Source organism: Bombina bombina, chromosome 5, assembly GCF_027579735.1.
Source record: "Bombina bombina isolate aBomBom1 chromosome 5, aBomBom1.pri, whole genome shotgun sequence".
In the NCBI taxonomy this organism is placed as follows: domain Eukaryota; kingdom Metazoa; phylum Chordata; class Amphibia; order Anura; family Bombinatoridae; genus Bombina; species Bombina bombina.
In genome coordinates, this window is record NC_069503.1 from 93,826,691 (window position 1) to 93,852,090 (window position 25,400).

General features: G+C 44.1%; 1 protein-coding gene across 3 annotated transcripts in view; it reads right to left on the bottom strand.

The window, feature by feature from the left end:
• Window positions 1–25,400, bottom strand: part of LOC128659961 (gastrula zinc finger protein XlCGF26.1-like) — a 607,594-nt gene that overhangs the window by 111,652 nt on the left and 470,542 nt on the right. For 2 of the 3 annotated variants that reach the window (XM_053713550.1, XM_053713551.1), the window contains exons 7-8: window positions 21,663–21,770; window positions 11,766–11,873 (exon numbers count right to left, since the gene is read on the bottom strand). In XM_053713550.1, the coding sequence (XP_053569525.1) occupies window positions 11,766–11,873; window positions 21,663–21,770 (216 nt within the window). The remainder of the gene's footprint in view (window positions 1–11,765; window positions 11,874–21,662; window positions 21,771–25,400) is intronic. The other variant, XM_053713552.1, reaches the window with a different exon arrangement.

Here is a 25,400-nt window from a genome sequence, read left to right on the forward strand (position 1 = left end):
TCAGCCCAAACTGCCCCATTGTTTCCTATAGGGGAATCGTGCACGAGCACGTTTTTCCAGCTAGCCGCTACCGTAAGCAACGCTGGTATTGAGAGTTGAAGTGGCGGTAAATATGCCTCTACGCTCCCTTTTTGGAGCCTAACGCAGCCCTTCAGAGAACTCTCAATACCAGCGTTATTTAAAAGGTGCGGGGGGGGGGGGAAACACGCGTAGCTAACGCACCACTTTGGCCACAAAACTCTAAATCTAGGCGATTATGTTTATTGTGTGCTTTTATCTTAAATTTGCAAACTGACATTATTGAAATAAATTAGTAAGCAAACATGTTCTGGACCTACTGAACCTCAGCTATTGTGATGAAGGTGCCCAAGTGTCCAAGTTATCACTATAACAATCAGAAACTTTTGAACACGTCTGACACTGTAACGATGCATTTAGGTCTAGCACTGAGAGCTTCATAGTTGTGTTAAACGCTCTACCCTCCGGTATCATAATGGAGGTAGAGAGCGCAACTAACAAATGCTCGATATAGCTCCGTCCCAAGTGGGCGTGACAACACTTCATCTCCCAGCACTCTGATTGTACTGCGTCCAGAGATGGAGGAATGAGCCCAAAAACAGCGGGAAGATAACTCCGCCTATTGTGGGCGTCACAGTACTCAATCTCCTGGTTGCCATTAAGATCTATAGATGTGGCACCAGGAGATATAAAAACTAAGCCTAATGTAAAAAATTGAAGCCGAGATTGCTACTGCATGTCAGGTAGCTCAACTCCACAATAATGACCCAAAACACTGTCCTAAAAACCACACAAAAACTCTTAAGCCACTGTTTGTCTAAATGTTAAAGTAACATTATCTTTTGTGCCCAGTGCCTGCCAAAAAAACTGTGCTGTCATAGAATCCCCACCCCTATATAAGTCTAGGAGGGTAATGTCCTAATACAAGAGATTTCTCTCATCAAGTGCCCCACTTCCTCTGAGGTTCCCAGACCCATAATAAAAAGTTGGCACTTATCTTACACATCTGCCGACAGCAGGGCAGCTCAGCAGGTTTAGGAGGTCCTCTTCCTCCCATAGCCCTGTGGAAAATCATAAGCCTGAGTTAATTATGCTTAGGCTGTCAGAAAAAGGGGCAGCATAAGTGTATAGGAGGCGCAGTGAGACTAATGTCACACCAGTTCCTATTGCTTTAAAGCCACCAAAAGCTCTACTAAAGAGACTGAAATGGACTACGGCTACAACCTAGAACAAAGCAGCACTCTCTGGCACTACTTTAAAAATAATAAACTCTAGATTGAAGAATATAATCTAACACCTCACTTTACCTACTCCTATCACTAACGTAGGCAAAGAGAATGACTTGAGTGGGAAGGAAGGGAGGAGCTATATAACAGCTCTGCTGTGGTGCTCTTTGCCTCCTCCTGTTGACCAGGAGGCGTAATCCCACAAGTAAGGATGAAATCCGTGTACTCATTGTGTCTTTAAAAAGAAAAATATCCTGTAGCATATCAGTCTGATCCTGCCCAATGACAGTCCAGCGCCGAAATACCAGGCAATACCTCTCTGAAAAAGGCCTCGTCAGTGAGGTGCAGTTGTTGTTTCTCTTGTTCAGAGAAGAATTGCCTGGTATTTTGGTGCTGGACTATCATTGGGCAGGGTCAGACTGATATGCTACAGGATATTTTTTTCTCTGTGAAGGGGCATAATGTGCTAAAAGAGTATGCACCCTGAGTGGCACCCTAAAATGAACAGGCACTGAGGTTTTTCTAGCTTTTGCTCTGTCTCAGCTGAGTGCATCTCTCTCTTTTTATATTTATGCAAATTGCTCTTGGGTCTCCCTAAGAGTAAAAGGGGAAACCAGACGTGGACTCCTTGCACATGCCCTTAGAGAGATGCGACTGCCCCTCACTGACGAGGCCCACAGAAGGCCCAAATGATAGTCTGCCTGGTATTTCGGTGCTGGACTGTCATTGGGCAGGGTCAGACTGATATGCTACAGGATATTTTTTTCTCTGTGAAGGGGCATAGTATGCTAAAAGAGTATGCACCCTGAGTGGCACCCTAAAATGAACAGGCATGGAATTTTTTTAGCTTTTGTTCTGTCTCAGCTGAGTGCATCTCTCTCTCTTTTTATATTAGTGCTATGGGAATCCCATGAAAAAAAATGTCATTTTTTTGAGTGCGGGACTGATGTTGCGTTACAGGCTAAAATGCTTGTGGTACAACTATACCGACAAGACTTGTAATGGCTGCGTTGCTGTTTTTAAGCTGAAATTGCGATTTTTTTAAGCGTTAAAACAAATGCACAACTCGTAATCTACCTGTATGTTATCAAAAGTATTATAATGTAATAAAATGACTTCAGTCAGAAAAGGAAATGTATGCTTACCTGATAAATGTATTTCTTTTACGATATGACGAGTCCACGGATTTCATCCTTACTTATGGGATATCGCCTCCTGATCAGCAGGAGGAGGCAAAGAGCACCACAGCAGAGATGTATATATAGCTCCTCCCTTCCCTCCCACTCCAGTCATTCGACCGAAGTTAGGAAGAGAAAGGAAAAGCCAAGGTGCAGAGGTGACTGAAGTTTAACAAAAATAAAGACCTGTCTTGGAAAATTACAGGGTGGGCCGTGGACTCGTCATATCGTAAAAGAAATAAATGTATCAGGTAAGCATAAATTTCCTTTTCTTTTACAAGATATGACGAGTCCACGGATTTCATCCTTACTTATTGGATACAATACCAAAGCTATAGGACACGGATGAAAGGGACGGACAAGACAGGAACCTAAACGGAAGGCACCACTGCTTGAAGAACCTTTCTCCCAAAAATAGCCTCGGATGAGGCAAAGGTATCAAATTTGGAAAATTTGGAAAAAGTGTGAAGAGACGACCAAGTTGCAGCTTTGCAAATCTGTTCAACAGAAGCATCATTTTTTTAAATGCCCATGAGGAAGCCACAGCCCTAGTGGAATGAGCTGTAATTCTTTCAGGAGGCTGCTGTCCAGCAGTCTCATATGCAAAACGGATGATACTCTTCAGCCAAAAAGAAAGAGAGGTAGCCATAGCTTTCTGACCCCTACGTCTCCCAGAAAAGACAACAAACAATGAAGATGATTGACGAAATTCCTTAGTCGGCTGCAAGTAGAACTTCAGGGCACGGACTACGTCCAAATTATGTAACAGACGCTCCTTCTTAGAAGAAGGGTTAGGACACAATGAAGGAACAACAATTTCCTCATTAATATTCTTGTTAGAAACAACCTTAGGAAGAAAACTAGGTTTGGTACGCAACACTACCTTATCGGAATGAAAAATAAGATAAGGAGAATCACATTGTAATGCTGAAAGCTCAGAAACTCAGAGCAGAAGAAATAGCAACAAACCATAAAACTTTCCAAGATAACAACTTAATATCTATGGAATGCATAGGTTCAAACGGAACCCCTTGAAGAACTTTAAGAACTAAATTTAAACTCCAAGGAGGAGCAATTGGTCTAAACACAGGCTTGATTCTAGTCAGAGCCTGACAAAAAGATTGAACATCTGGAACATCTGCCAAACGTTTGTGTAGCAAAATAGATAGAGCAGAAATCTGTCCCTTTAAGGAACTTGCTGACAACCCTTTCTCCACTCCTTCTTGGAGAAAGTATAAAATCCTAGGAATCCTAATCTTACTCCATGAGTAACCCTTGGATTCACACCAATAAAGATATTTACGCCATATCTTATGGTAAATCTTTCTAGTAACAGGCTTACGTGCCTGAATCAAAGTATCAATGACCGAATTAGAGAATCCTCGCTTAGATAAAATCAAGCGTTCAATCTCCAAGCAGTCAGCTATAGAGAAATTAGATTCGGATGATGGAAGGGTCCCTGAATGAGAAGGTCCTGCCTCAATGGAAGCTTCCACGGTGGCAGAGAGGACATGTCCACCAGATCGGCATACCAAGTCCTGCAAGGCCACGCAGGAGCGATGAGAATTACCGAAGCTCTCTCCTGTTTGATCCGAGCAATCACCCGGGGAAGGAGAGCAAATGGTGGAAACACATAAGCTAGGTTGAACGACCAATGCACTGCCAAGGCATCTGTCAGTTCGGCCTGAGGATCCCTGGACCTGGATCCATATCTCGCGAGCTTGGCATTCTGACGAGATGCCATGAAATCCAGCTCCGGCCTGCCCCATCTGAGAATAAGGGTGGCAGAGACCTCCGGATGGAGTTCCCATTCCCTCGGATGAAACATCTGTCTGTTCAAAAAATCTGCTTCCCAGTTGTCCACTCCTGGGATGTAGATTGCTGACAGATAACAAGAGTGAGCCTCCGCCCACCGAATTATCTTGGATACTTCTGTCATCGCTAAGGAACTTCTTGTTCCTCCCTGATGATTAATGTAAGCCACAGTTGTGATGTTGTCTGACTGAAATTGGATGAATTTGGCCGAGGCCAACTGAGGCCAAGCCTGAAGAGCATTGAATAGTGCCCTCAACTCTAGAATATTGATTGGAAGTAGAGACTCCGACCGAGTCCACACACCCTGAGCCTTCAGGGAATTCCAGACTGCACCCATCCCAGTAGACTGGTGTCTGTTGTCACTATCGCCCACGAGGGTCTGCGGAAGCACGTCCCTTGGGACAGATGATCCTGCGACAACCACCAAAGAAAACGAGTCTCTTGCCTCCTGATCTAGATCTATCTGAGGAGTCAAATCTGCATAGTCTCCATTCCACTGTCTGAGCATGCTCAGTTGTAGAGGCCTGAGATAAAAACGAGCAAATGGGATGATGTCCAATGCCGCCACCATCAATCCAATTACCTCCATGCACTGAGCCACTGATGGCCAAGGATTGGACTGAAGGGATTGGCATGTATTCAGAATCTTTAACTTTCTGACTTCCGTGAAGAAGATTTTCATGGATATAGAGTATATTAGAGTTCCTAGGAAAGGGACTCTTGTCTGTGGAAATAGTGAACTCTTTTCTAGATTCACCTTCCACCCGTGAGTCCTTAGAAAGGATAGGACCATGTCTTTGTCAACTGATAAGATGACGCCTGGATCAGAATATCGTCCAGATAAAGCACCACTGCAATGCCCCGCGGCCTGAGAACTGCCTAGTAGAGACCCTAGAACCTTTGTGAAGATCCTGGGTGCCGTGGCCAACCCGAAAGGAAGGGCCACGAACTTAAAATGTTTGTCCAGAAAGGCAAACCTCAGGAACTGGTGATCTCTGTGGATAGGAATATGAAGATATGCATCCTTTAAGTCCACGGTAGTCATATATTGACCCTCCTGGATCAATGGAAGAATTGTCCGAATAGTCTCCATCTTGAAGGAGGGAACTCTAAGAAACTTGTTTAGACTCTTGAGATCTAAAATGGGTCAGAACGTTCCCTCTTTTTTGGTAACCACAAAAAGGTTTGAGTAAAACCCATGCCCCTGTTCCTGTATTGGAACGGGACAAATTACTCCCATAGTGGAGAGGTCTTTTACGCAACGTAAGAACGCCTCTCTTTTTATCTGATCTACAGACAATCGTGAAAGAAGAAACCTTCCCCTTGGGAAGGAATTTTTGAACTCCAACTGATACCCTTAAGACACGATTTCTAGTGTCCAGGGGTCCTGAACGTCTCTTATCCAGGCCTGGACAAAGAGAGAAAGTCTGCCCCCCACTAGATCCGGTCCTGGATCGGGGGCCGCCCCTTCATGCTGACTTGGGAGCAGCAGCGGGCTTCTTGGGTTGTTTACCCTTGGTCCAAGCCTGGTTGGGTCTCCAGGTGGACTTGGCTTGTGCAAAATTCCCTTCCTGTTTAGCGGAAGAAGAAGAGGGGACTCCCTTGAAATTTCGAAAGGAACAAAAATTACTCTGTCTACCCCTTTGCTTAGATGTTTTATACAGAGGGAGGAGGTGGCCCTTACCTCCCGTAATATCGGAAATGATCTCTTTCAAGTCAGACCCGAACATGGTCTTTCCTTTGAAAGGGATAGCCAAAAGCTTGGATTTAGAGGACACATCCGCCAACCAAGATTTTAACCATAAAGCTCTGTGCGCTAAGATGGCAAATTCTAAATTCTTAGCCGCCAATTTGGCGATCTGAAAAGCGGCATCCGTAACAAACGAATTAGCCAGCTTAAGGGCCTTAATTCTATCCATTATTTCTTCCAAAGAAGTCTCCGTCTTAAGAGACTCTTCTAGGGCGTCAAACCAAATGGCAGCCGCAGTAGTGACTGGTACAAAGCAGGCCGTCGGTTGTAGTAGAAACCCTTGATGAACATACAGCTTTTTTAGAAGACCCTCCAACTTTTTATCCATAGGGTCTTTGAAAGCACAACTGTCCTCAATAGGGATAGTCGTACGCTTAGCCAGGGTAGAGATAGCACCCTCCACCTTAGGGATCGTTTGCCAAGAGTCCCGAACGGCGTCAGCTATAGGGTACATTTTCTTAAAAATAGGGGAAGGGGAGAACGGGATACCCAGCCTTTCCCATTCCCGCGTAACAATTTCCAAAATTCTCTTAGGAACCGGAAAAACAGCAGAATAAGAAGGAACCTCTAAATATTTGTCTATCTTACACAATAGAGTCACAGTCGTCTAGAGTCATCAAAACCTCCCGCAGCAACAGACGGAGGTGTTCCAGTTTAAATCTGAAAGACATGACGTCCAACTCTGTTTGGGGCAATACACTTCCTGAGTCAGACAGTTCCCTCTCAGACAGGGTCTCCCTACCCCCCACTTCAGAGCCCTGGGAGGGTACATCGGAGATAGCCATCAAAGCATCAGAAGTCGCAGGTGTGACGAGACCAATCTCGCCACTGTGCATTGGAGGAGCCTGGTTGCCCGCCTGCTGCCTTTAGACTATGGCCCCATGTTGAAACGCTTGCTTTTCCCCTGCAAAGACACGAAAGCCGGGTCATTCAGTACTTGCCCTATTTGAACAGTGATACCCCAGATAGCTATGCCATATAGCCCATTTGTATAACGTAAGACCATGGCAATTGAACTGTATTTCTCTGCCTGTGATAATTACATCAACCATTGTGTAAGGTAACTGCATCAACCATTGTGTAAGGTAATTGCATCAACCATTGTGTAAGGTAACTGCATCAACCATTGTGTAAGGTAATTGCATCACCGGCAGAGGGGAGGATTTTGTGTGGGAGTGTCTGAGAGTATTGTATGCGTTTATTGGTTGTTTTACAAAACCCTGTGGGTGGTACTAATGTGTAAAAATGTGTATTTAAGAACAATAAACACACAGCTCTGGCTGATTCAGTTTTACCCTCAAGATGGAGCTTGGTCTCGTGTTTGGGGGGAATTAACTGGGTTTGTGTGTTGCTGATCCCGTGTTCAGGGCATCTTTCATCTGGTATTAACCCTCGACATCAGGGTTATACTGTTACAGCAGGGAACACATGGGCCTCTGCCCGGCTGCGTTTGCCTTGTAACACTGGCAACTTAGACAAAACTTCTGTAAGAGTGGATGAAATAACTGCAGCCATATACTGCAGAGTGAATGAAGTGGACGCAGTTGAAGAACACGGCGTCGCTTGGGTGAGCGTTAAAGGTTGTCACGCTTGAGGAGAAAGATGCGGCATATCTTGAGTCTCATCAGGCTGAGAAACATCCTTAGATGTACTTGCATCAAAGAAAATTTGTTCTTTAAACTGTAAAGTCCTCTCAGCACATGAGGGACAAAAAGTAACAGGGGGTTCCACATTGGCATTCAAACATAATGAACATGTGACACTTTGCAAATCCATATCTCAAACCAAATGAATATGGTACTATTAATATAAATGACAAAATCACAGTCTGTCTATGTAAACCTCTTTCTTTTCTTTTGTATGTTATGTGTAAAACTAAGGCAGCTATAAGCTAGATTGACTCACAATATGCTTATGATCGCTGCTATAATACCATTGTATGTTCCAGAAGCGTTCTGTGTCTTAAAATCTTCGTATATATTTTACAAAAAGAAAGTAGTGTAAACCAGTGCACCTCGCCACAGCTCCGCTGCGGCGCCTACCAGCCCCCACGACACAGAGCCATAAACAGTCAAACACCCGGACACTCAAGACCGTCTGCATTAATTGCTATAACCATGCGGTACAAGCGCCTCTAGCAAGTTAAAAACATGGCCAATAAAATCAATAAGCGATTAAAAACTGAACTACCCATTACTGCTCACAGCAGTTAAACACAGTAACAAAACACATTAACGTATTACGTTCTGTGAAGCCGATTTTCTCAGCATCCCCAGCGTCAAACAACTGCCCTGATTATAATAACGTCACCGAAGGAGCCAAATGAACATAGTTAGCCCTACAACGTGACACTGACAGTTAGCATTTCACATTGTTCCTTGAAATACCACCAATCGATTAGGCTTAAGCCCCCTATGAGAGGCAACCCCTACAGCTTTTTTCTGAGTTAAGATTGTCCCAGAATAAAATGGCTGTACATACCTAAAAGCTGAGCGACAGCATGATCAGTCCCACATTCAAGAGGTTCTGCAGTTCCCTCCTGTAGAGCTGTGGAGACATACCGGATCTTAGTTAAAATCTGCTAAGACCATCATCTGAAGGGCAGCACATATCATGGAAGGCATAGAAAGAATAGAATCCCTCCAGTTCCCATCGCTTTGAAGTCACCAGATGCTTCTCTTTTGCAACTGAAGAGACTGATCTCGTCTAGGCTACACCCTAAAACAAAGTAGCCCACTTAGGTACTACACAAAAAATAATAAACTCTTGATTGAAGAATCTATACTAACACCTCACTTTACCTCTTCCTTCATTACTAACACAGGCAAAGAGAATGACTGGGGTGGGAGGGAAGGGAGGAGCTATATATACAGCTCTGCTGTGGTGCTCTTTGCCAACTCCTGCGGACCAGGAGGCGATATCCCATAAGTAAGGATGAAATCCGTGGACTCGTCATATCTTGTAAAAGAAAACTACATTTTATAACTATTGTTTGTGTGCACAAAATAAAGCAAGGTATGAGTTTTGAGACAGTTATTACTTTTAATCTTCTTAAGAATCTAATGTTAAATATCTGTCTATCTATGAGTGACTTTTTCTATAAGGGGTATTGTAAGGCTGAGAAATTTGTACAAAACAACGAGGCCGCACAAAAACCCAGAAGCCAGTAATTTTGTAGTGGCTACATGATGACTTAACCCTTGATTTCCCAAGCACTGTATACCAGGAAATCATGTATTATTTAGAAGGTAAATAAAAATGAGAACACGGGCTACAAATATAAAAAAGGTAAAACGATACTATATATCAAGCATTTTGAAATTTACTGCTAAGGCACATGCACCCTATCTGCAGTGCGGTGCCATATGGTAACTCAGGTCTTGCTAACGATCTATAGCACACGGCAAACAATAAATGTTACAGAATCACTGCTAGTGCACGGTGTAAACTCGTCCATAGAGGCGCCTACCAACCGGTAAAAAGGAGACTTACATACATGTTTAGGCCTAAGCTAGCACAGCAGTTAAAAAACAAGGTATTTCTTTGAAAAATGTGTTTATAATGCTATTTATGTATGCACAATTTTATGAGAAACTTGAAGGTTACTTTAATGGGAGATCCATGGTCAGACACGTCACACACTTACATTCACCTTTGCTCTGCGTCCCTCAAACAAGTCACACATGTGCACTCACCTGTATCCTGCATCCCACAGACAAGTCACACACGTGCACTTACCTGTACCCTGCGTCCCACAGACAAATCACACACGTGCACTCACCTGTACCCTGCGTCCCACAGACAAGTCACACACATGCACTTACCTGTACCCTGCGTCCCACAGACAAGTCACACACATGCACTTACCTGTACCCTGCGTCCCACAGACAAGTCACACACGTGCACTCACCTGTACCCTGTATCCCTTAGAAAAATCACATACATACACTCACCTGTGCCCTGTATCCCTCAGACACATCACACACGTACACTCACCTGTACACTGTATCCCTTAGACACATCACACACATACACTCACCTGTGCCCTGTATCCCTCAGACACATCACACACATACACTCACCTGTACCCTGTATCCCTCAGACACATCACACACATACACTCACCTGTACCCTGTATCCCTCAGACACATCACACACATACACTCACCTGTGCCCTGTATCTCTCAGACATGTCACACACATACACTCACCTGTGCCCTGTATCCATCAGACACATCACACATGCACTCACCTGTATCCTGTATCCCTCAGACACATCACACACGTACACTCACCTGTGCCCTGTATCCCTCAGACACATCACATACATACACTCACCTGTGCCCTGTATCCCACAGACACATCACATACATACACTCACCTGTACCCTGTATCCCACAGACACATCACACACATACACTCACCTGTACCCTGTATCCCTCAGACACATCACACACATACACTCACCTGTGCACTGTATCCCTCAGACACATCACACACATACACTCACCTGTGCCCTGTATCCCTCAGACACATCACATACATACACTCACCTGTGCCCTGTATCCCTCAGACACATCACACACGTACACTCACCTGTGCCCTGTATACCTCAGACACATGTCACACTAGTACATTTACCTGTGCCCTGTATGCCTCAGACACATCACATACATACACTCACCTGTGCCCTGTATCCCTCAGACACATCACACACACATACACTCACCTGTGCCCTGTATCCCTCAGACACATCACACATATACACTCACCTGTACACTGTAACCCTCAGACACATCACATACACTCACCTCTGCCCTGCACCCCTCAGACACATCACACACATACACTCACCTGTACCCTGTATCCCTCAGACACATCACACACATACACTCACCTGTGCCCTGTATCCCTCAGACACATCACACACATACACTCACCTGTGCCCTTTATCCCTCAGACACATCACACACATACACTCACCTGTAGCCTGTATCCCTCAGACACACATCACACACGTACACTCAGCTGTGCCCTGTATCCCTCAGACACACATCACACACATACACTCACCTGTAGCCTGTATCCCTCAGACACACATCACATACACACACTCACCTGTACCCTGTATCCCTCAGACACATCACACACATACACTCACCTGTGCCCTGTATCCCTCAGACACGTCACACACATACAATCACCTGTAGCCTGTATCCCTCAGACACACATCACACACAGTACACTCACCTGTAGCCTGTATCCCTCAGACACACATCACATACACACACTCACCTGTACCCTGTATCCCTCAGACACATCACACACATACACTCACCTGTGCCCTGTATCCCTCAGGCACATCACACACATACACTCACCTGTAGCCTGTATCCCTCAGACACACATCACACACGTACACTCACCTGTGCCCTGTATCCCTCAGACACACATCACACACAGTACACTCACCTGTAGCCTGTATCCCTCAGACACACATCACATACACACACTCACCTGTACCCTGTATCCCTCAGACACATCACACACATACACTCACCTGTGCCCTGTATCCCTCAGACACGTCACACACATACACTCACCTGTAGCCTGTATCCCTCAGACACACATCACACATACACTCACCTGTACCCTGTATCCCTCAGACACATCACACACAGTACACTCACCTGTACCCTGTATCCCTCAGACACATCACACACATACACTCACCTGTGCCCTGTATCCCTCAGACACACGTCACACTAGTACACCTACCTGTATTTATATTGTCACATATTTCCTGCTTTGTAGCTTCTGGCATATTTGCTAGCCACTGAGCCTCTGTTTGTTCCGTGTTACATAAAATTTTAGCATCGTTTACACCTGGAAAAAAACAGTAATAGAAATAAATCAATCACTCTTTACATGGTATCTTTTTAAAAGTTAGTTTAAAACAAAATGTGAAAAACAGTGTAATTTAAGTTAAATACACCTGAGTCTATCGGCTAGATTACGAGTTTTGCGTTATGAGCGGCTCGGTACTAACTTGCAAGTTATTGTCACCGCTCACCTCCCTACAGCACTGCTATTACAGGTTTTCATAAACCCGGCGATAGCAGGCAAGAAGTGAGCGTAGAGCAAAATTGAGCTCCATACCGCACACCAATACGAGCGCTGCGGTAAGCTGGTTTTACGTGCTCGTGCACGATTTCCCCATAGACATCAATGGGGAGAGACGGCTAAAAAAACAGAATTTATGCTTACCTGATAAATTTATTTCTCTTGTGATGTATCGAGTCCACGGATTCATCCATACTTGTGGGATACCAATACCAAAGCTTTAGGATACGGATGAAGGGAGGGACAAGACAGGTACCTTAAACGGAAGGCACTACTGCTTGTAGAACCTTTCTCCCAAAAATAGCCTCTGAAGAAGCAAAAGTATCGAATTTGTAAAATTTGGAAAAAGTATGAAGCGAAGACCAAGTCGCCGCCTTACAAATCTGTTCAACAGAAGTCTCATTTTTAAAAGCCCATGTGGAGGCCACTGCTCTAGTAGAATGAGCAGTAATTCTTTCAGGAGGCTGCTGGCCAGCAGTCTCATAAGCCAAACGGATGATGCTTTTCAGCCAAAAAGAAAGAGAGGTAGCCATAGCCTTCTGACCTCTCCGCTTACCAGAATAAACAACAAACAATGAAGATGTTTGACGGAAATCTTTAGTTGTAAGTAGAACTTTAAAGCACGAACCACATCAAGATTGTGCAACAGATGTTCCTTCTTTGAAGAAGGATTAGGACACAGCGAAGGAACAACAATTTCCTGATTGATATTCCTATTAGAAACAACCTTAGGAAGGAATCCAGGTTTGGTACGCAAAACCACCTTATCTGCATGGAAAACAAGGTAAGGTGAATCACACTGTAAAGCAGATAACTCAGAAACTCGTCGAGCCGAAGAGATAGCTACTAAAAACAAAACCTTTCAAGATAGAAGCTTAATATCTATGGAATGCATAGGTTCAAACGGAACCCCTTGAAGAACTTTAAGAACCAAGTTCAGGCTCCATGGTGGAGCAACGGGTTTAAATACAGGCTTGATCCTGACTAAAGCCTGACTAAATGCTTGAACGTCTGGGACATCTGCCAGACGTTTGTGTAAAAGAATAAACAATCAGATATCTGTCCTTTTAAGGAACTAGCTGATAATCCCTTCTCCAATCCTTCTTGGAGAAAAGACAATATTCTAGGAATCCTAATCTTACTCCATGAGTAACCCTTGGATTCACACCAATAAAGATATTTGCACCAAATCTTATGATAGATTTTCCTGGTGACAGGCTTTCTAGCATGAATCAGGGTATCAATGACCGACTCAGAGAAACCACGCTTTGATAGAATCAGACGTTCAATCTCCAAGCAGTCAGACACAGAGAAATTAGATTTGGATGCTTGAATGGACCTTGGATTAGAAGGTCCTGCCTCATTGGCAGAGTCCACGGTGGAACAGATGACATGTCCACTAGGTCTGCATACCAAGTACTGCGTGGCCACACAGGTGCTATCAGAATCACTGAAGCTCTTTCCTGCTTGATTCTGGCAACCAGACGTGGGAGGAGAGGAAACGGTGGCAATACATAGGCCAGATTGAAGGACCAGGGCACTGCTAGAGCATCTATCAGTACCGCCTGGGGATCCTGGGACCTGGACCCATAACAAGGAAGTTTGGCGTTCTGATGGGACGCCATCAGATCCAATTCTGGTGTGCCCCATAGCTAAGTCAGCTGGGCAAATACCTCCGGATGGAGCTCCCACTCCCCCGGATGTAGAAAATCCGCTTCCCAGTTCTCTACCCCTGGGATATGGATTGCTGAGAGATGGCAAGAGTGATCCTCTGCCCATCGGATTATTTTGGTTAAATCCATCATCGCTAGAGAACTCCGTGTTCCTCCTTGATGATTGATATAGGCTACAGTCGTGATGTTGTCCGACTGAAATCTGATTAATTTGGCCGCAGCTAGCTGAGGCCATGCCTGAAGCGCATTGAATATCGCTCTCAGTTCTAGAATGTTTATCGGGAGGAGAGTTTCCTCCCGAGACCATAAGCCCTGTGCTTTCAGGGAGTTCCAGACTGCACCCCAGCCAAGCAGGCTGGCATCTGTCGTTACTATGAGCCACTCTGGCCTGCGGAAACACATTCCCTGAGACAGGTGGTCCTGAGACAACCACCAGAGAATCTCTGGTCTCCTGGTGCAGATGCAGTTGAGGAGATAAATCTGCATAATCCCCATTCCACTGTTTGAGCATGTATAGTTGCAGTGGTCTGAGGTGGAGGCGGGCAAAAGGAACTATGTCCATTGCCGCAACCATGAGTCCGATTACCTCCATACACTGAGCCACTGATGGCCGAGGAATGGAATGAAGAGCTCGGCAAGTGGTTAAGAGTTTTGATTTTCTGACCTCCGTCAGAAATATTTAAATTTCTACCGAGTCTATCAGAGTCCCTAGGAAGGAAACTCTTGTGAGAGGGAAGAGAGAACTCTTTTTTATGTTCACCTTCCACCCGTGAGATCTCAGAAAAGCCAACACGATGTCCGTGTGAGACTTGGCTAGCTGGAGAGTCGACGCCTGAATTAAGATGTCATCTAGACAAGGCGCCACTGCTATGCCCCGCGGTCTTAGAACCGCCAAAAGGGACCCTAGCACCTTTGTGAAAATTCTGGGAGCCGTGGCCAACCCGAAGGGAAGGGCCACAAACTGGTAATGCCTGTCCAGAAAGGCGAATCTGAGGAATTGATGATGATCTCTGTGAATAGGGATGTGTAGATACGCATCCTTTAAGTCCACGGTAGTCATATATTGACCCTCCTGGATCAACGGTAGAATAGTCCGAATATTCTCCATCTTGAATGATGGTACTCTGAGGAATTTGTTTAGAATTTTGAGATCCAAGATTGGTCTGAAAGTTCTCTCTTTTTTGGGAACCACAAACAGGTTTGAGTAAAACCCTAGCCCTTGTTCCGCTTTGGAACTGGGCGGATCACTTCCATGGTATGTACACAGCGTAAGAATGCCTCTCTCTTTGTCTGGTTTGCAGACAATTGAGAAATGTGAAATCTCCCCCTTGGGGGGGTTCTTTGAAGTCTAGAGATATCCCTGGGACACAATTTCTAAAGCCCAGGAATCGTGAACATCTCTTGCCCAAGTCTGAGCGAAGAGAGAGAGACTGCCCCCTACTAGATCCGGTCCCGGATCCGGGGCTACCCCTTCATGCTGTCTTGGAGGCAGCTGCAGGCTTCTTGGCCTGTTTACCCTTGTTCCAAGCCTGGTTAGGTCTCCACGCTGACTTGGATTGGGCAAAATTCCCCTCTTGCTTTGCAGCAGGGGAAGCTGAAGCGGGACCACCCTTGAAGTTCCGAAAGGAAAGAAAATTATTTTGTTTGGTCCTCATTTTATTTGTTTTATCCTGAGGGAGGGCATGGCCTTTCCCTCCAGTGATGTCTGAAATAATCTCTTTCAGTTCAGGCCCGAATAGGGTCTTTCCTTTGAAAGGGATGTTCAAAAGTTTAGATTTTGATGACACATCAGCAGACCAGGACTTAAGCCATAACGTCCTGCGTGCTAAAATGGCAAAACCTGAATTCTTTGCCGCTAATTTAGCCAGTTGGAAAGCGGCATCTGTAATGAAAGAATTAGCCAACTTAAGGGCCTTAATTCTATCCATAATATCCTCTAATGGAGTCTCCATCTGAAGAGCCTCTTCTAGAGCCTCGAACCAGAAAGTAGCTGCAGTAGTTACAGGGACAATGCACGCAATAGGTTGGAGAAGAAAACCTTGATGAACAAAAATTTTCTTCAGGAGACCCTCTAACTTTTTATCCATAGGATCTTTGAAAGCACAACTGTCTTTGATAGGTATAGTTGTACGCTTAGCAAGAGTAGAAATAGCTCCCTCCACCTTAGGAACCGTCTGCCACGAGTCCCGCATGGTGTCAGATATGGGAAACATTTTCTTAAAGATAGGAGGGGGAGCGAACGGAATACCTGGTCTATCCCACTCCTTAGTAACAATATTCACAATCCTCTTAGGGATTGGAAAAACATCAGTGTAAACAGGAACCTCTAAGTATTTGTCCATTTTACACAATTTCTCTGGGACCACTATAGGGTCACAATCATCTAGAGTCGCTAATACCTCCCTGAGCAATAAGCGGAGGTGTTCAAGCTTAAATTTAAAGGCCGTCATATCAGAATCTGTCTGAGGGAGCGTCTTTCCTGAATCAGAAATTTCTCCCTCAGATAACAAATCCCTTACCCCTACTTCAGAACATTGTGAGGGTATATCGGGGGGGGGGGGGGTTCTTTGAAGTCTAGAGATATCCCTGGGACACAATTTCTAAAGCCCAGGAATCGTGAACATCTCTTGCCCAAGCCTGAGCGAAGAGAGAGAGTCTGCCCCCTACTAGATCCGGTCCCGGATCCGGGGCTACCCCTTCATGCTGTCTTGGAGGCAGCCGCAGGCTTCTTGGCCTGTTTACCCTTGTTCCAAACCTGGTTAGGTCTCCACACTGACTTGGATTGGGCAAAATTCCCCTCTTGCTTTGCAGCAGGGGAAGCTGAAGCGGGACCACCCTTGAAGTTCCGAAAGGAACGAAAATTATTTTGTTTGGTCCTCATTTTATTTGTTTTATCCTGAGGGAGGGCATGGCCTTTCCCTCCAGTGATGTCTGAAATAATCTCTTTCAGTTCAGGCCCGAATAGGGTCTTTCCTTTGAAAGGGATGTTCAAAAGTTTAGATTTTGATGACACATCAGCAGACCAGGACTTAAGCCATAACGTCCTGCGTGCTAAAATGGCAAAACCTGAATTCTTTGCCGCTAATTTAGCCAGTTGGAAAGCGGCATCTGTAATGAAAGAATTAGCCAACTTAAGGGCCTTAATTCTATCCATAATATCCTCTAATGGAGTCTCCATCTGAAGAGCCTCTTCTAGAGCCTCGAACCAGAAAGTAGCTGCAGTAGTTACAGGGACAATGCACGCAATAGGTTGGAGAAGAAAACCTTGATGAACAAAAATTTTCTTCAGGAGACCCTCTAACTTTTTATCCATAGGATCTTTGAAAGCACAACTGTCTTTGATAGGTATAGTTGTACGCTTAGCAAGAGTAGAAATAGCTCCCACCACCTTAGGAACCGTCTGCCACGAGTCCCGCATGGTGTCAGATATGGGAAACATTTTCTTAAAGATAGGAGGGGGAGCGAACGGAATACCTGGTCTATCCCACTCCTTAGTAACAATATTCACAATCCTCTTAGGGACTGGAAAAACATCAGTGTAAACAGGAACCTCTAAGTATTTGTCCATTTTACACAATTTCTCTGGGACCACTATAGGGTCACAATCATCTAGAGTCGCTAATACCTCCCTGAGCAATAAGCGGAGGTGTTCAAGCTTAAATTTAAAGGCCGTCATATCAGAATCTGTCTGAGGGAGCGTCTTTCCTGAATCAGAAATTTCTCCCTCAGATAACAAATCCCTTACCCCTACTTCAGAACATTGTAAGGGTATATCGGATACGGCTACTAAAGCGTCAGACAGCGCAACATTTGTTCTTAACCCAGAGCTGTCATGCTTTCCTTGTAAACCAGGCAGTTGTTGCTCTGTGAGGGTTGTATTCATAACTGTGGCCATGTCTTGTAAAGTAAATGAATTTGACGCACTAGGGGTACTTGGCGTCACTTGTGCGGGCGTTACTGGTTGTGACACTTGGGGAGAGCTAGATGGCAATCCCTCATTTCCTTCTGTCTGAGAATCATCTATTGCTATATTTTTAAGTGCTAAAATATGCTCTTCATAATTTATAGACATATCAGTACAAGTGGGACACATTCTAAGAGGGGGTTCCACAATGGCTTCTAAACACATTGAACAAGGATTTTCCTTGATGTCAGACATGTTAAACAGGCTAGTAATGAAACAAGCAAGCTTGGAAAACACTTTAATCAAAGCAAAAAATACTTAGAAAAAAACGGTACTGTGCCTTTAAGAGAAAAAAAAGATGCACACACTTACAAAACAGTGTAAAAAAGCAGTAAACTTTACAAAAATTTTTACAGTAGCATCATAAAGCTTTAGTAAGTTTGCACAGCCAGACAAATAAACGATTAACCGCTAAATGTAAAAACCGGATTGACAAATCGTCAAAAACCGGTAAAAAAAACGTTCAGCACCTTGCTACAGCTCTGCTGTGGCGCCTACCTGCCCTTTAGGATAGATTTGTGGGGGAAAAAAAATATTTTAAGCCCTCAAACACAGCAGGACCCTCTGGAGAAGCAGCTGGATGTCTCTGAGTAAAAGAAACTGCGCAACTGAGGCGCAAAAATAGGCCCCTCCCACCTCACTCGATTTTATGGGGCCTAAAAGAAACACACCAGAGTGTTTCTAAACTAGCCATGTGGGTTAATAACCCCTAAATAAGCCACAATGACCCCTTAAAGTCCCTCAAAAAAACGTTATGTTTTCAATAAAGAAACGTTTTTTCCTATCAGTGTCACCAGTTTGGATTCCTACTAAGTGTCTGAATACAGCTTACCCTTCCCTCATGGGGACATTGCCAGCCTTTTCTAGAATTATCACAGTCTGTCTAGAAAAAAATAGACTGAACATACCTCAATGCAGCTTAGCATGCAAACCGTTCCCCCAACTGAAGTTTCCCTGTATTCTTCAGCCCTTGTGAGAACAGCAGTGGATCTTAGTTACAAAGTGCTAAGATCATCATCCTCCTTGCAGAAATCTTCATCCCTTTTCTGCCAGAGTGTGAATAGTACACACCGGTACCATTTAAAATAACAAACTTTTGCTTGAGAAAATAAAAACTAACATTTTTGTCATCAAACTCACTTTACCCTTCCTAGTACTTAGAGTAGGCAAAGAGAATGACTGGGGGGTGGAGCTAAGGGAGGAGCTATATAGACAGCTCTGCTGTGGGTGCTCTCTTTGCCACTTCCTGTAAGGAAGGAGAATATCCCACAAGTATGGATGAATGAATCTGTGGACTCGATACATCTTAAAAGAGAAAAAGCCTAACACCTGCAATAAAAGAGTGTAAAGCTCCATAACGCAGCCCCATTGATTCCAATGGGGAAACAAAAGTTATGTTTACACATAACACCCTAACATAAACCCCGAGTCTAAACACAAATAAAAAAGGGGGGTGGGATAGCGCTTATTCAGCTCCGAGTCTTAAAAAATAGAGTTGGTATATGTATTCCCAAGATTCTCTATATGTTCTTATATAATCTTGGTATGGTCCCTAATTAGGGTTCTCATACTTTTGGAATCTTATAATATCTAATTAAGTGTTAGTTGTGGATTCTGGTTATAGAGGTTTGTTTGTCTTAGTCCTATAATCTTACTTACTGTTTGTGGTGAATAGTGATTTTAATTTTTTTTTATTTATCTTAAAACGTACCAGTGAAAAATAGACTTACAAAGAAATAAGAATAAAAATAAGTCTAAACACCCCTAATCTGCCGCCCCCGACATCGCCGACACCTACATTATACTTATTAACCCCTAATCTGCTGCCCCGACACCTACATTATACTTATTAACCCCTAATCTGCTGCCCCCAACATTGCTGACACCAACATAATGTTATTAACCCCTAATCTGCCGCCCTCAATGTCGCCGCAACCTACCTACACTTATTAACCCCTAATCTGCAGCCCCCAACGTCGCCGCCACAATACTAAAGTTATAAACCCTAAACCTAACCCTAAGTCACTTACATTCACTCACCTCTGCCCTGTAACCCTCAGACACATCAAATACATACACTCACCTGTGCCCTGTATCCTTCAGACAAATCAAACATATACACTCACCTGTACCCTGTATCCCTCAGACACATCACACACATAAACTCACCGCTACCCTGTATCCCTCAGACACGTCGCACACATACAGTCAACTGTGCTCTATACCCCTCAGACACATCACACACGTACACTCACCTGAAGCCTGTATCCCTCAGACACACATCACACATGTATACTCACCTGTAGCCTGCATCCCTCAGACACATCACACACATACACATTACACACGTACACTCACCTGTACCCTGTATCTCTCAGACACATCACACACATAAACTCACCGCTACCCTGTATCCCTCAGACACATCACACACGTACACTCACCTGTACCCTGCATCCCTCATACACATCACATACATACACTCACCTGTAGCCTGTATCCCTCAGACACGTCACATATACACTCACCTGTGCCCTGCATCCCTCAGACACATCACACACAGTACACTCACCTGTGTCCTGTATCCCTCAGACACATCACACACATACACTCCCCTGTGCCCTGTATCCCTCAGACACATCACACATATACACTCACGTGTACCCTGTATCCCTTAGACACATCACACACATACACTCACCTGTAGCCCTGTATCCCTCAGACACATCACACATACACTCACCTGTGCCCTGTATCCCTCAGACACATCACACACATAACTCACCTGTACCCTGTATCCCTCAGACACATCACAAACATACACTCACCTGTAGCCTGCATCCTTCAGACACATCACACACATACACTCACCTGTAGCCTGTATCCCTCAGACACATCACACACATACACTCACCTGTGCCCTGTATCCCTCGGACACATCACACACATACACTCACCTGTGCCCTGTATCCCTCAGACACATCACACGTACACTCACCTGTAGCCTGTATCCCTCAGACACATCACACACATACACTCACCTGTGCCCTGTATCCCTCAGACACATCACACACAGTACACTCCCCTGTGCCCTGTATCCCTCAGACACATCACACACAGTACACTCACCTGTGCCCTGTATCCCTCAGACACATCACACACATACACTCACCTGTGCCCTGTATCCCTCAGACACATCACACACATACACTCACCTGTGCCCTGTATCCCTCAGACACACATCACACACATACACTCACCTGTGCCCTGTATCCCTCAGACACATCACACACATACACTCACCTGTACCCTGTATCCCTCAGACACATCACACACATACACTCAACTGTGCCCTGTATCCCTCAGACACACATCACACACGTACACTCACCTGTACCCTGTATCCCTCAGACACATCACACACATACACTCACCTGTGCCCTGTATCCCTCAGACACATCACACACATACACTCACCTGTGCCCTGTATCCCTCAGACACACATCACACTAGTACACTCACCTGTGCCCTGTATCCCTCAGACACACATCACACATACACTCACCTGTAGCCTGTATCCCTCAGACACATCACACACATACACTCACCTGTACCCTGTATCCCTCAGACACATCACACACATACACTCACCTGTGCCCTGTATCCCTCAGACACATCACACACATACACTAACCTGTGCCCCGTATCCCTCAGACACACATCACACACATACACTCACCTGTGCCCTTTATCCCTCAGACACATCACACACATACACTCACCTGTGCCCTGTATCCCTCAGACACATCACACACATACACTCACCTGTGCCCTGTATCCCTCAGACACACATCACACACATACACTCACCTGTACCCTGTATCCCTCAGACACACGTCACACTAGTACACTCACCTGTATTTATATTGTCACATATTTCCTGCTTTGCAGCTTCTGGTATATTTGCTAGCCACTGATCTTCTGTTTGTTCCGTTTTACATAAAATGTTATCATCGTTTACACCTGGAAAAAAACAGTAATAGAAATAAATAAATCACTCTTTACGTGGTATCTTTTTAAAAGTTAGTTTAAAACAAAATGTGAAAAACAGTGTAATTTAGGTTAAATAGACCTGAGGCTATCGGCTAGATTACGAGTTTTGCGTTATGAGCAGCTCGGTACTAACTTGCAAGTTATTGTCACCACTCACCTCCCTACAGCACTGCTATTACAGGTTTTCATAAACCCGGCATTAGCAGGCAAGAAGTGAGCGTAGAGCAAAATTTAGCTTCATACCGCACTCCAATACCAGCGCTGCGGTAAGCTGGTTTTACGTGCTCGTGCACGATTTCCCCATAGACATCAATGGGGAGAGACGGCTAAAAAAAAGCCTAAAAAAAAGCCTAACACCTGCAATAAAAGAGCGTAAAGCTCCGTAACGCAGCCCCATTGATTCCTATAAGGAAACAAAAACAAAATTTATGCATACTTGATAAATTTCTCTCTCTTGTGGTGTATCCAGTCCACGGGTTCATCCATTACTTGTGGGATATTCTCCTTCCCAACAGGAAGTTGCAAGAGGACACCCACAGCAGAGCTGTCTATATAGCTCCTCCCCTAACCCCCACCTCCAGTCATTCGACCGAAGACAAGAAAGAAAAAGGAGAAACTATAGGGTGCAGTGGTGACTGTAGTTTAAAAAATAAAAACACCTGCCTTAAAGTGACAGGGCGGGCCGTGGACTGGATACACCACAAGAGAAAGACATTTATCAGGTAAGCATAAATTTTGTTTTCTCTTGTAAGGTGTATCCAGTCCACGGGTTCATCCATTAATTGTGGGATACCAATACCAAAGCTTTAGGACACGGATGAAGGGAGGGACAAGGCAGGCACTTAAACGGAAGGCACCACTGCCTGTAAGACCTTTCTCCCAAAAATAGCCTCCGAGGAAGCAAAAGTATCAAATTTGTAGAATTTAGAAAAAGTATGAAGCGAAGACCAAGTCGCCGCCTTACAAATCTGTTCAACAGAGGCCTCATGTTTAAAAGCCCATGTGGAAGCTACCACTCTAGGAGAATGAGCTGTAATTCTTACAGGAGGCTGCTGGCCAGCAGTCTCATAAGCTAAACGGATTATGCTTCTTAGCCAAAAAGAAAGAGAAGTTGCCGAAGCCTTTTGGCCTCTCCTCTTTCCAGAGTAGACAACAAACAATGCAGATGTTTGACGAAAATCCTTAGTAGCTTGCAAATAAAACTTTAAAGCACGAACCACATCAAGATTATGTAACAGACGTTCCTTCTTTGAAGAAGGATTAGGACACAGTGACGGAACAACAATTTCCAGATTGATATTCCTATTAGATACTACCTTAGGAAGAAACCCAGGTTTGGTACGCAAAACTACCTTATCTGCATGGAAGATCAGATAAGGAGAATCACACTGCAAGGCAGATAACTCTGAAACTCTTCGAGCCGAAGAGATAGCTACTAAAAACAGAACTTTCCAAAATAAAAGCTTGATATCTATGGAATGCAAGGGTTCAAACGGAACCCCTTGAAGAACTTTAAGAACTAAATTTAAACTCCATGGCGGAGCAACAGGTTTAAACATAGGCCTGATTCTAACCAAAGCCTGACAAAACGCCTGAACGTCTGGAACATCAGCCAGGCGCTTGTGCAAAAGAATAGACAGAGCAGAAATCTGTCCCTTTAAGGAACTAGCCGATAATCCCTTTTCCAATCCTTCTTGGAGAAAAGATAGTATCCTGGGAATCCTGACCTTACTCCATGAGTAACCCTTGGATTCACACCATATCTTATGATAGATTTTCCTGGTGACAGGCTTTCGAGCCTGAATCAAAGTATCAATGACCGACTCGGAGAAACCACGTTTTGTTAAAAACAAAATTTATGGTTACCTGATAAATTTCTTTCTCTTGTGGTGTATCCAGTCCACGGGTCCATCCATTACTTGTGGGATATTCTCCTTCCCAACAGGAAGTTGCAAGAGGACACCCACAGCAGAGCTGTCTATATATATATATATGTCCTCCCCTAACCCCCACCTCCAGTCATTCGACCGAAGACAAGAAAGAAAAAGGAGAAACTATAGGGTGCAGTGGTGACTGTAGTTTAAAAAATAAAAACACCTGCCTTAAAGTGACAGGGCGGGCCGTGGACTGGATACACCACAAGAGAAAGACATTTATCAGGTAAGCATAAATTTTGTTTTCTCTTGTAAGGTGTATCCAGTCCACGGGTTCATCCATTAATTGTGGGATACCAATACCAAAGCTTTAGGACACGGATGAAGGGAGGGACAAGGCAGGCACTTAAACGGAAGGCACCACTGCCTGTAAGACCTTTCTCCCAAAAATAGCCTCTGAGGAAGCAAAAACATAATTTATGTAAGAACTTACCTGATAAATTCATTTCTTTCATATTAGCAAGAGTCCATGAGCTAGTGACTTATGGGATATACATTCCTACCAGGAGGGGCAAAGTTTCCCAAACCTCAAAATGCCTATAAATACACCCCTCACCACACCCACAAATCAGTTTAACGAATAGCCAAGAAGTGGGGTGATAAGAAAAAAGTGCGAAAGCATAAAAAATAAGGAATTGGAATAATTGTGCTTTATACAAAAAAATCATACCACCACAAAAAAGGGCGGGCCTCATGGACTCTTGCTAATATGAAAGAAATGAATTTATCAGGTAAGTTCTTACATAAATTATGTTTTCTTTCATGTAATTAGCAAGAGTCCATGAGCTAGTGACGTATGGGATAATGACTACCCAAGATGTGGATCTTTCCACGCAAGAGTCACTAGAGAGGGAGGGATAAAATAAAGACAGCCAATTCCGCTGAAAAATAATCCACACCCAAAATAAAGTTTAATATGAAAAATATAAGCAGAAGATTCAAACTGAAACAGCTGCCTGAAGTACTTTTCTACCAAAAATAGCTTCAGAAGAAGAAAACACATCAAAATGGTAGAATTTAGTAAAAGTATGCAAAGAAGACCAAGTTGCTGCTTTGCAAATCTGATCAACAGAAGCTTCATTCCTAAACGCCCAGGAAGTAGAAACTGACCTAGTAGAATGAGCTGTAATCCTCTGAGGCGGAGTTTTACCCGACTCAACATAGGCATGATGAATTAAAGATTTCAACCAAGATGCCAAAGAAATGGCAGAAGCTTTCTGGCCTTTTCTAGAACCGGAAAAGATGACAAATAGACTAGAAGTCTTTCGGAAATTCTTAGTAGCTTCAACATAATATTTCAAAGCTCTAACAACATCCAAAGAATGCAATGATTTCTCCTTAGAATTCTTAGGATTAGGACATAATGAAGGAACCACAATTTCTCTACTAATGTTGTTGGAATTCACAACCTTAGGTAAAAAATTCAAAAGAAGTTCGCAACACCGCCTTATCCTGATGAAAAATCAGAAAAGGAGACTCACAAGAAAGAGCAGACAATTCAGAGACTCTTCTGGCAGAAGAGATGGCCAAAAGGAACAAAACTTTCCAAGAAAGTAATTTAATGTCCAATGAATGCATAGGTTCAAACGGAGGAGCTTGAAGAGCCCCCAGAACCAAATTCAAACTCCAAGGAGGAGAAATTGACTTAATGACAGGTTTTATACGA